Below are 13,381 nucleotides of genomic sequence, written 5' to 3'. Positions count from 1 at the left end.
CAGGTTTTTTGGCTCAACGCGTAGCGCGCCGCGCGCTACCCATAAGATTGGGAGGTCCAAATCATGAAAGGTTTGCATTTTTAGATTTTTCATGATGAAATACACCTGCTCAGCTACTGCCAAGACATTTCATCAAGGTTTGGGTCCCCAAAAGGTCAAAAAACATGCAAAAAATGACCTCACTACCTCTTTTTGGACACACAGGAAGCAGCCTTGGGAGAATGCACTTTTGGAGGGGCAAATGGACATCAAATTGGAAAATTCCACTTGGGTTGGAAAGTAGACATCTAGGGCTTTCCAACAAGCCAACCTGAGCTCAATTTGGATGCCGAGAAGTGCCCCAAAAGCAGGTGGAAAGGCACGCTACGCATAGGGCTCAGGCGCGCTACGCATCAGGATTTTTTGCAAAGTTTTCATCTTCAGCTCAGGAAACGAAGCCAGTTTGACCAGTTTTGACTTGTGATGGGATTTTTCACCCTCCTTGATGTAATTAATGGAACTTTATGTTGACTTGACACTTATTTACCTATTCTAGATGATTCATTCATAAAATAGCAAAAATTTAATGAATGAATTGGTTTCCTAGCTTATAGAGGCAAGTTGTTTTGACTGCCTAGATTGTAGTGCTTTGTTTAGAATTGGTTGAAACAGCGCCTAGGATGATGAGATTGACCCCTAGAGGCAAGGGAATGTGTTAGCTTGCCTATATTATGTATTTTCTTAGTCATTTTCAGGGTTGGACTCTTGGGAACAACTTGATACACTATTGTACATATTTTATCTGCAATTTTGGCAAAGGATAGACTAGGGTTTTGCAGCACTATTTGGGATTCATGTGGCCTTATGTGTTGATGGTGTGTTTCTCTCAGTACTTGCAAGTTGTGTATGTGTACCATTTTCCTTATTTAATCTTCTGCAATTAAACAAATGAAGTGTTAAGGTAGAATCCATAAATTTGCTATGCTCTGCCTTTAAGTTTGTTTAATTTTCCATGTTTTCTTCAGTTTAAGGAGAATCCTTGAGACTTACTTGCTCTCCTTAGCTCCTCACCTGTTAGGTCTATTCATTCAATCACTTTAAAGGCATCAAAACAATCGCCTATCTTGCCCCAAGTAGACCTCTGCAAAAGCTGTGCCTCATCCCCGCACCCAAAATTGCCTTTCCCTTGAATTCAACAAAACTTCAAAAAATAAATTCCATAGTCCTTGTACTTCATACCTAGCCTAAAATTAGTCATCAATTCAGTCATCTCGAGCCTCTTTGATTACCTTTTGCCGAGATTGACCGGAGAGAGCCCTCTCCTGTCCTCATAGGGCTAGCTACGAGGCTGACCTTGGTTTGATGTTGCCTCGAGTTTTCCTTCCTCAGCCTGAGGCAAATTCGAACGCTAACATAGTCGCAACCATACTGGGGAAGAAAATGGTTTGCTTGTTGATGTCATTTGTTTTATAAGCTACAGACGGAGCTTGAAGTTATGCCAGGTAGCCTTCAAAACGCTTTTGCTTTGCATTAGCGGAAGTAGATAAACGCTGCTTCAGTCAATCTCCGGTCTAGCTTGTAAACGTGACATCTAACTTGTTAATTACCCCAGTACATGTATCAAGTTCAGATCTGATTGTTGATGGTGGACAACGATCAGACACTGGCAAGGCTGAAATCATTCACCTAGCAACTCAAAATTATTTTCGAGATCAGATCCAAAGACTCTACTGGAAGATGATCCCGACCAGCAGAAACATGAAAGGACAACATGGGCAGATCAGGTATTCAAGTTGGAATTTCATCCAAGATATTTTGTTCTTTGTCATAAATTATTTCTTCTCTTTTCCCAAGAATGTCAAGAAGGCTTTGCAAAGTATATTGTATTTGAGAAGAGATCCTCGGCCTGCAGTTGATTCTTTCCCTTTGAAGATTGTGAATACCAAAGATTTGCATGCCTTTGAGCTTGATCAAGATCCTTTTTCCGAATTTTGTGATGACCATCTTCAAATTGATGAGTCTCAAGAGACCAATACTAATTCTATACCTGCTGTACATACCCTTACACCTTGTAAAATTCCAGATCGGTATAAACCTCTTGTTTTACCTTCTTTTCTTCATGCTTTCCCCAAAAACTATGATCTATACTTGCCGAGGTTTGATGGTGAATGTAAGAATGTCAACGCTGAGCAACATGTGCAGAATTTTGAGTCTTTTCTAGATCTTTTTGAAGTTGATGAAGAAGATGTCAGTATAAGGCTTTTTGCTCTTTCTTTGCAAGGCAAAGTGAAGAGTTGGTTCAAAACCCTGCCTGAGGTGAGCATCTTAGATTTCCGGCAGTTCGTCAAAGTTTTTCTTGACAGGTGGATGATCGGGCAGAACCTTTTCTTGATTGTAGAAGAGTATAACCAGCTGAAAAGACTACCAGGGGAGACAGTACAATAGTTTTCGGCCAGATTTAACCAAGTTTATTATTCAATGCCAGTTGAGATAAGGCCTACTCCTAGATCTGCTCTCTTGCACTATCCGGGTGCCTTTGATCCGGAGATGGAGTTTCAGCTAAGAGAAAGGGATATTGCAACGCTTCACAAGATGCAAAACAGTGCAGTAAATGTAGAGGCACATCTGCTGATCCGAAGGGCAAGAATGAAGGAAGAAGAGATGAAAAACATAGATCCGGAAAAATCAACATCTCTAGAGGTGAAGCTTGACATTTTGGTAAGTGTAGTAGAAGAGATGATGGACAAGATCAACGCAAGAAATGATTATGATGTTCAAGCTCATGGTGCGCTGATTGAAGAAGAACAAGTTGCTGATCCAAAACATTTTGTTTCTTATCCTAGTTGTCATAGATCTGATAATGATTGTTTTGTAGATCACCTTGGCAAAGAAAGAACTGTTGATATGACATGTATGCTTGATGATGTCTTTTATACTGATGATTTGCCTCAGTTTAATCAGTATGATGATGGTTATGTTCTCCAAAAAGAAGCTAATCTCGCAGACGAATCAACAGCTAGTTTGTGGGAGGAGGAAGTTCACTTACAGCAGCTCGAGTACAGTGATCAACCGATGCATATGAGCTATGAAAATGATGAGGAAAGTGCATCAAAGTTTGAAGTAAGTGAAGGATCTTTGCCTTTTTGTTTTGATTCGTTTCAGTTCATCAGAGATAACTACCATGCAATCAGAAATCAAATGTCAACAAGTCTTGATTTGAATCATCTTGAGAGCAATGAAAATTTTGTTCAAGACTTCTCATATTCAGATTTGCAACCCCCGAAAGCCATTGATTGTCAAGTTGCATCTAAAGACTTGGAAGTGGACACACATGATTTAATGATTCAAGGTGACTCCGTACCATTCTGTTTTGAATCATTTCAGTTTTTAAAGGGTAGATTGCATAGTAAATCTTCAAATGACCAGCCTATAACAAATCAGCAATCTCTCAGTATTAATGTTGAGGATGAGATAGATAACAAAATTCTTGAGCAGCCTTTAGCATCAGATTTGCAGCCACCAAATCAAATTGAAGGGCAAATTACAGATGAAGCTGTGGAAGACAAAATACATGATTTGATGATGCAGGAAGATTCTATACCCTTTTGTTTCGAAGCATTTCAGTTTATAAGGCAGAATCTTCGTAAAATCTCTCAAGAAAAAAATGAACAGCTAGAAGGATGTCATACATTTTCAATGGATACATTACAGCAGTCTTTTCAAGTTTTTCATGATCCAATAACTGATGTTTTGGATGAGGTTTGCAGTCAAAGTCTTTCTCTATTGACTATATGTGAGCTTGAAACGTGTATTGATACAAACTTGATCCGGCAGTTGGTTTCTTTGTCATTTTCAGCAGAGGTCTCGTCACAAGGCTCAGATCAAAGTTTTCATTCATGGTATGAGGAAACGAGAAGTAATCCATTAGATGAGCTAAGTTCCAGTGTGCTTGAATTTCAAGATCCTTATGCAGTGTTTTTGGAGGTGGATAGAGAATTCATATCATTCTACGGATCTGTTTCCAAGTTGTCATGGGAGTTTCCTTTCAGTAGTTCTCTCTTGTTGTTCATAAGTGAGCACTTGCGGAGAATTCGAACAGCAAACGGGATACTTACTTGGTTGCATTGGTTGTTTCATTTCACTTGATCAGGTGATGAATGAAACTGTTAGAGTAGGTTTTGATGAATAAGCTCCACTTTGAGCATCATTTCCAGTTTGTCGGTTGTGTTTAAGTATTGAGTCAGTTTTTAGTTGAGTGAGAGTCAATTTGTGTCATCCAAGTCGTCAGTTTTTAGTCATGCATTTTAGTTTGAGTTTTTGACTCCATTGCCAATGGATAAGGCGCTGGTATGCTCTCCCAAAGATCTGTCGTTCTTGGCACCTCCAAGGAGCTACCATCCCTATTGGAGCCAATGTTAGTGTCAGTCTTTCCAGCCTTCCTACAGTGATCAAATATGCTCTTACAAAGTGGTCTCAGAGTGTCAAGGTCAAATTTTGTCATTTCAAGAGCCTTTAAGCAAAATTTGGTCACTAGGCATTAGGTCTAGGGTTTGCTTTCACTCTTTTCAAAGTTGCCCAAATATTAGTCTATGTCACTGTTCAGCTGAGTCTATCATCATTCATATGGTTTTTATCATCATGTCAAGTTCCATTGGGTCATTTTATAACTTATTCATGCTTCAGTTGTGCCTTGGTAAGGTCCATTTCCTCTCCTAAGGTTTTGGAGGTAATTTCTCTTGGATGGTCAAATCATCGAAACAATTTGTATCCTGATGTTCATACACCTTCCCCTATCCTTCATGTACCTTATTAAACACTTTCCATCACTGAGATTCCCCAAATTCCTCATTTTTACACAAACCCTAGTTTCTTGCTACAACTTGGCAATTTTCTAGGTTGGGCCTGTGTTTTGCCCTTTTGGACCCCTTCCCCTCACTCAATCTCTGAGATTCCACTTTCCCCTGCTTCCTAACATCCCTCCCTACTTCCCAAAATTTCCTCAAGAATTTAGAAGCCCCTTATCCCCTTCATTTCGCTTCATTTCGATAAAATCCCTTGTTTCACACATTGGGATAGGTTTCACTCAAATGATGTTTCAGAGCAATAAAAGATGAATTTTGGAAACCTGAGAGAGGTTTTTGTTCAAACCATGCTAAGGAAGAAAAACCTCATTCACTTTTTACACAGGTGTCATGGTTTTAGAGAAATGTCAAAAATACAATCGCCTCAGGAGAATTGATGCACCTCTAGAGTAACCTTGGGAAAATAAACTTTTCTCCTAGCTTGGTTGGTCAAATGAATTTCTTGATGCGTTAACTAATAACTAGACACAAATACCTTTCCAATGAGCTATCATGAGCTCAATTTGGAGTTGAGAAAGGCATTCAAAAGTTGACGGCAACAGCACTCTGCCTTGAGGCAGCCTCATTTGGCACATTTTGACCAGTCTTGGGAGATTTGACTTTTGACAAAGCAAATGAACTCCAAATTGAAAAATTCCATTTGGGTTGGAAATTATATTCAAAGCCCTTTCCAACAAGATATCCTACACCCAATTTGGACACCGGAAATGCCTCCAAAAGCCTCCTGTAAAATGCATTATGCACTGAGATGGGCGCTACGCACTGGGCCTCACTGGCCAGTGTAAAAATACACAGGCGCTACGCACTCAGGTGTGCGCTACGCATTGGGTAAAAATATTTGCTCCTTCATCCAGATTCATGCCAAATTGCCTCCAAATGCTTGCAAGTAGGTTCTTTATGTTTTCTCAGTGAATTTTAGACATGATTATGGTGTTTTGAAGTGGAGAAACAAGTGTGAAATGTAAAACCCTATGTTTATTTCCAAATTCACTTCTTAGGGTTTGAAACAAATATTAGGGACTGTGTGGGTTGATATATGCCTATGTCATCTATTTTCAGTGGTGTCCATGCTCATTGTTAACCTTAGCCTCACACTCTCTTTTTTCCATTACATCCCTGCTGTCATTGTTATGGCCATTGTCATTTCCACCTCTTTTCTACACACTTGTCAAATTCCTTCATAATCAAGGCAATGACTGTTTTTTCATGCAAACTCATTTGAAAAAACTATTCTCGTTGTGGCTTTCCTATGATACTTTGATACACATGTGACATATTTATAAATTGCGCCAAACTCTCATTCTTCATCTCACTGAAAGCCAAACAGACTTTGAAACACCATGAAGGCGGATAGACAGTGACTTTACAACTGAAACTGCATGCACCAGAAGGACACTAAAACGTCGAAAAAGGGAGGATAGACTCCAGATTTTGGCTGAAGCCTCTTTGACTGAGCATAGTACTTGATTAGGGACCCCCAGCCCAAATTTCAACAAGTTTGGGGAAAATTTTGTCAATTTTGAAATTTTTGTGTAAAAAACAGGGTTTTTGGCTCAACGCGTAGTGCGCTGCGCGCTACCCATAATATTGGGAGGTCCAAATCACGAAAGGTTTGCATTTTTGGATTTTTCATGATGTAATACACCTGCTCAGCTACTACCAAGGCATTTCATCAAGGTTTGGGTCCCCAAAAGGTCAAAAAACATGCAAAAAATGACCTCACTGCCCCTTTTTGGACACACAGGAAGAAGCCTTGGGAGAATTCACTTTTGGAGGGGAAAATGGACATCAAATTGGAAAATTCCACTTGGGTTGGAAAGTAGACATCTAGGGCTTTCCAACAAGCCAATATAAGCTCAATTTGGATGCCAGGAAGTGCCCCAAAAGCAGGTGGAAAGGCGCGCTACGCATAGGGCTCAGGCGCGCTACGCATCAGGATTTTTTGCAAAGTTTTCATCTTCAGCTCAGGAAACGAAGCTAGTTTGACCAGTTTTGACTTGTGATGGGATTTTTCACCCTCCTTGATGTAATTAATGGAACTTTATGTTGACTTGACACTTATTTACCTATTCTAGATGATTCATTCATAAAATATCAAAAATTTAATGAATGAATTGGTTTCCTAGCTTATAGAGGCAAGTTGTTTTGACTACCTAGATTGTAGTGCTTTGTTTAGAATTGGTTGAAACAACTCCTAGGATGATGAGCTCGACCCCTAGAGGCAAGGGAATGTGTTAGCTTGCCTATAATATGTATTTTCTTAGTCATTTTCAGGGTTGGACTCTTGGGAACAGCTTGATACACTATTGTACATATTTTATCTGCAATTTTGGCAAAGGATAGACCAGGGTTTTGCAGCACTATTTTGGATTCATGTGGCCTTATGTGTTGATGGTGTGTTTCTCTCAATACTTGTAAGTTGTGTATGTGTACCATTTTCCTTATTTAATCTTCTGCAATTAAACAAATGAAGTGTTAAGGTAGAATCCATAAATTTGTTATGCTCTGCCTTTAAGTTTGTTTAATTTTCCATGTTTTCTTCAGTTTAAGGAGAATCCTTGAGACTTCCTTGCTCTCCTTAGCTCCTCACCTGTCAGGTCTATTCATTCAATCACTTTAAAGGCATCAAAACAATCGCCTATCTTGCCCCAAGTAGACCTCTGCAAAAGCTGTGCCTCATCCCCGCACCCAAAATTGCCTTTCCCTTGAATTCAACAAAACTTCAAAAAATAAATTCCATAGTCCTTGTACTTCATACCTAGCCTAAAATTAGTCATCAATTCAGTCATCTCGAGCCTCTTTGATTACCTTTTGCCGAGATTGACCGGAGAGAGCCCTCTCCTGTCCTCATAGGGCTAGCTACGAGGCTGAGCTTGGTTTGATATTGCCTCGAGTTTTGCCTTCCTCAGCCTGAGGCAAATTCGAACGCTAACAAGTCAGATATTCGGCCCACCCGTGCAGGGCTTCATGCGACTATCATTTACTTTTCCTAGGAAGGGTTCCCCATTAATTTTGACTAGCTAGACCGCGCCTCCATCTATGACCTCTTTTACCACATATGGTCCCAACCAGTGCATTCTGAACTTTCCCAGGAATTTTTCGAATTTACTGTCATACAGTAGTACTAAGTCGTTGACCTTGAAGGTGCGCAACTTGATATGACGATCGTGCCAAGCCTTTTCACACTGTTTTTGTACCTACTGATGAAATCCCACCAGAAATCGTTCTTCCTCAAGTTCTTCTAATTGTGCGAGCCTCTCTTCCAAGGCTTCACGGTCCGACATGCCTGTAAGTGTTGCTATTCGCAAACTGGGTACGATGTATTCCATTGGCATGACAGCTTTTGCGCCATAGACTAACCGAAAAGGTGTCTGACCCGTCAATTTTTTGCACGTGGTTCTATATGCCCATAATACAGCAGGTATGCGCAGGTCCCAGTCATTTCATTGTGTGTTACATACTTTGGTCAGTGCAGTCTCCAGTATTTTGTTGAATGCCTCTACTGTCCCATTAGCTTGCGGGTGGTATGGTGTACTTTGTTGATGATACACCTGGAACTCCTCGGTGAGTGCGCTAATGGTTTCATTCAGGAAGTGTGTTCCGCAGTCACTCATTAAGACTTTTGGGCACCCAAATTGTGTCAACATGTTGTCAAATAAAAACTTCGTAGTTGTAGCAGTTGTGCAGTCCTTAACTAGTTGTGCTTCTGCCCACCGTGTTAAGTACTCTGTCGCGGTGATTATGTAGTGCGCACCTGTCTTTCCCTACAGCTTGATTGGTCCCACAAAGTCGATTGCCCATTTTTCGAATGGCTGCAATGTCGTTTGTGGATTGAGTGGCATCTCGTCCCTTCGTGATGGTTTCCCAGTTCTTTGACAGATATCACAGGCCCGATAGTGGGCTTTCAAATCTTGGTGCAAGGTTGGCCACCACAACCCAGCGCGAAGAATCTTTTGTGCCATTGTGCATCTGGCATAGTGTCCTCCTGCAGCACCTCCATGTGCTTCCGCAAGGATCTGTCCTTGCTCAAATTCAGGTACATATCTTCACAGTATCTCATTGTTTCCCATTTTGTAGAGGTGCCCCGCGATGATAGAAAAGTCTGCCACGCGTACCACCAATTCCTTCTTCTGTTGGATGGAGTATTCCTTTGGCGCAGTCCCTATGGTTAAGAAATGGATTATATCTTTGAAATGGCCGTCCGTGACACGCACTACAAAGAGAGGTGCATCCGGTAGTCCCTCCTCCAAATTTGTTGGTTCCTCGCCTGTCTCTATTCGTGACAAGTGATTGGGTCCTGCATTTAGGCATCCTGGCTTGACTATGACTTCAAAATCATATTCTTGAAACAGTAGAAGCCATCTGCATATGTGCCCCCCAACATAGGCTTGTTCACCAGGTATTTCAACACGGAATGATCGGTATACATCTTGAAGTGCCCGCCAAGTAAATAGTGTCGGTATTTCTGGAGTGCGTACACCATTTCCAACCCTTCGCACTCAGTAGTAGAGTAATTCTTTTCAGCTTTGGACAGCCACCAACTCGTGAATGAAATTGGGTGATCCACGCCTTCCGCACCTTCTTGCGTGAGTACAGCTCCCAGTGCAATACACGACACATCAACATGTACATGAAATTCCATGTCCCATTTTCGGAAGGCCAGGGTTGGAGCGGATGCTAGTTTCTCCTTGAAAACATCAAAACTTTTCATACAATCATCATTCCAACAATATGTAGCGTCCTTTTTAAATATCTTTTCCATTGGCACTGTTATTTGGGCATAGATCTTGATAAACTTTCGATAGTAACCCATGTGTCCCAAAGTAGCGCATAGTTGTTTGACACTGTGTGGTGCTTCCAAATTCATAATAACATAAATCTTCGTGGGGTCCACCATCAAACCTTACTTGCATACCACATGGCCTAGCAGGTTTCCAAAGGGAATGAGGAAGGTGCACTTTTTAAGGTTCAATGCAATCTGGTGTCGGTGGCAAGTATCCAGCATCAAACGTAGGCTTGCAACATGGTGTTTAACTAATCCAAAGATAGTCCAATCATCCAGATAGACTTCCAAGAACTTGTGGATGTATTCTTTGAACGCCGCTACCACTATGCGCGAGAATATGGCAGGCGCGTTCTTCAAGCCAAAGGGCATGACAGTGTACTAAAAGTAGCCCCATTCGGTTGTGAAGGTTGTTTTTCTCCTGTCTTCTGGTGCGATCTTGATCTGATGGTACCCTAAGAAGTCGTTCGTGAATGAGTAAGCTTCCTAACCACCAATGTTTTCCAATACTTCATCTGTGAATGGTGTTGGGAATGGATTGTGAACACAGGCATTGTTAAGCTTCCTGAGGTCCACGCATATTCTTATTTCGCCTTTATGTTTTTTTCTCCTGCACTACCATAGGACTCACCCAATCGGATTCTTCTACCGGTTCAATAATTCTAGTTGCGAGCATTTTTTCTAACTCATCGCGGACCTTTTCTTTATACTTTGGGTTCAATCGGTAAGGCCGCTACTTAACTGGCTTCACATCCAGTTTCAGAGTGATCTTCATCATCCCTATATCACCAATGATCCCTTTCAAGTTCGTGATTTTGGTCGGGAACAATTCTTGATACTTGCGGAGTAACTCAGCAACCGTATCTACTGTAGCATCGTCCCAATAATCCCCAAGTGTCGCATACTTCAGCTCCGCTTTTGAGCCAATGTTTACCTGCTTTGTTTTTAGTGGCACGATAATGTCGAGATCCTCATTTGGTGTTCCCCGAACCTCGCAACAACCTTTGGTTTCTGGAATATTAATATTGCAGGGGTCGTCATCATCCTCCTCTACCAACGGAACCATTTGTTGGCTTAGTGGGGCCTGACCTAGGTTCAGAAGTGATTTAGCCAAGCAAACCCCGGTACTACTGGCCCTTTTGGCAATAGTCCGTGGAGCGCAGACTGAGGTCTCACCCGAAGTAATATGGGAGGGTGTTGGAACCAGGTTTCCGCACCCTGGGGATGTCTGATATGCAGTGATAGGGACACGACCCAACCTTAGCGCTTACTAGGCTATGCGCACCTACGGGCGCGTTACGTCCTGTGTTACTACCTTCGCGCAGCTCTAACCACAGCGCGACCCGTGTTGCTCAACCCAAGTCTTCCTTAATTAGGTTTTTTTCGCTAATTACTTAGAATATTTTCATACATAAACATTTAGACAAGTATTTATCAAGTGCGTGCATATAAATAAATAGATAACACTTAATGAATATTATCAAAAATATAAATCCACGACTACGTGCACCATATTCCGAATCCAACTTATCTTTATTAACGATCTTTTCAAGTTCAGTTCAAGTACAAACCCAACTCTGCCCTACGCACTCAGTTGCAGGGGTCTGTGCACTCAGCGACGGACTCTATTAGGCCTCTATGCACTCAGCTGCAGAGCCTCTTCCTACTACTACGACCCAATACGCTTCAGATCCACCTCTATTCTCTAACCATGCCTTCGCATCTATCTACTTCCTTCTTTTTCCCAAAAACGTTCTTTACACTTAGAGCCTCACTCTAATTATACAATCCCATGGTCCGCGACCATGGATAGGCCGACACAACTTTACATTATTTTACAATTCTTAGGGAGGACAACCCTATGACTTATCGTAGACTTTCGCGCTCCATGCCCATACTTCGTGGATTCTTTACATGACATTGACCAAAACTTGGGCTTTAAGCCCCAAAAACATGTTGTGGGGGGATCCGCTGCCCAACACATAGCATTGGGTGTAGTGCTAGCGCAACCAAGACCAGGAGAAATTGATCATCCCATAGCATTTGCAAGAAGAAAATTGTCCAAGGCAGAAAAGAATTATAACACTACAGAAAGGGAGGGATTAGATATGGTATATGCATTACAGAAGTTCAGGCACTACTTGTTGGGAGCACATTTCAAATTTTTCACTAATCACTCCACGCTGAAATATTCAGTGAATAAGCCTATTTTAGGAGAAAATATCTGTCAATGGTTGTTATTATTCCAGGAGTATGACTTCAAGGTTATAGTCAATCCAGGGAAATTGAATGTCAGGCATGATTATCTATCAAGAATAGAGATAGGAGAAGAACCCACAAATATCGAAGATAACCTGCTCGATGCACAGTTATTAGAAATTAGAGTCGTAGATGATCACTTCACGGCTATTATTCAGTTTATGGCCACAGGAATGGTGCTCGCAGAGTACACTATGAAGAAAAAGAAGGAGTTGGTAGTCCGAGTAGCTGATTTCTCGTTGATTGCTAGACACTTGAAAAAAATGGGGCCAGATGAAATACTGCACAAATACGTCCCTGAACACGAAAGACAGAGTATTTTGACAGAAGCTCATGGAGGAGTCACAGGTGGGTATTATGCAGGAAAAGCCACTACACATAAAATCTTGAGAGTTGGTTTATGGTGGCCCGCAATACATAAGGATGCAAAAGAATTATGTCAAGCATGTGATATGTGTCAAAGAATAGGAAGGCCATCTAGAAGAGACAAAATTTTACTAGTACCACAGGTAACCTTGTAGGACTTTGACAAATGGGCTATTGACTTCGTTGGACCTATCAATCCGCCAGGAAAGAAGACTGGTGTGAGGTATATCAACACTGCCACTGATTATTTGACAAGATGGGTCGAGGCACAACCATTGAAGGATTGGAGCATAGAAACTACTGTGAAGTTCATCTTTGAATATATACTATTCAGATTTGGTTGTCCAAAAATTATGATGAGTGACCAAGGGACACATTTCTTGAACAAGACTATTGAAGCACTAACTGAGGAATTTCAAGTTTACCACCAAACAATCAATCCTTATCATCCTCAGGAAAATGGAACAGTGGAAGCTTTCAATACGATTTGGGAGAATTCATTGACCAAGGAATGCAATGTGAACATAGATGACTAGGATTTAAGGATTCCAACGGTGTTGTGGGCATATAGAACAGCATGCAAGAAATAGACAGGGCAAACACCTTTTGGGTTGGTATATGGACAAGAGGAAGTTATGCCTATGGAATACATTGTGCCAAGTTTGATAATTACAGTTTTCACAGATATGACATACCTTGACATTATGAAGGAAATAATGTCGCAAATACTAGCTCTATAAGAAGACAGGTTCATAGCAGGGTTCTATCAGCAAGTGCAGAGAGCAAGGGAGAAAGCCTTGCATGACTGGAATATCAAAAAGAAGACATTTTGGGAAGGAGATCTTTTATTATTATATGACAGAAAAATTCTCGAAGTTCCCAGTGAAATTTAAAACACACTGGTTAGGACCATATATCATCAATCACATCTTTGATGGTGGTGCAATTCAGCTCGCAAAGTTGAATGGTCTGCTGATTCTAGGACGAGTGAATGGTAGAATATTGAAGATATATAGGGATGACTTTGTCCCTGGAGCTTCGCATAGAAAAATTAAGGGAGGAAAATATTAGTTCCATTTGCAGCTGAAAGTGGGCGTAGGAATATATACTACTCTATAGAAAGGGACTTCAT

General features: G+C 41.1%; 1 protein-coding gene across 1 annotated transcript in view; it reads left to right on the top strand.

Annotated features, from left to right (window-relative positions):
• LOC149155455 (uncharacterized) overlaps positions 1–12,404 on the top strand; it is a 43,905-nt gene extending 31,501 nt beyond the window's left edge. The window contains exon 2 of the mRNA XM_089444429.1: positions 11,874–12,404. Coding sequence (XP_089300555.1) covers positions 11,874–12,404 — 531 coding nt within the window. The remainder of the gene's footprint in view (positions 1–11,873) is intronic.
• Positions 12,405–13,381: the final 977 nt, after the last annotated feature.

Source organism: Pinus tabuliformis, chromosome 9, assembly GCF_031772625.1.
Source record: "Pinus tabuliformis cultivar Carrire ecotype Pingquan chromosome 9, CPIR1, whole genome shotgun sequence".
NCBI classification, from domain to species: Eukaryota; Viridiplantae; Streptophyta; class Pinopsida; order Pinales; family Pinaceae; genus Pinus; species Pinus tabuliformis.
Note: the sequence above shows the minus strand (reverse complement) of the source record. Positions and strands in the feature narration are given on the sequence as shown.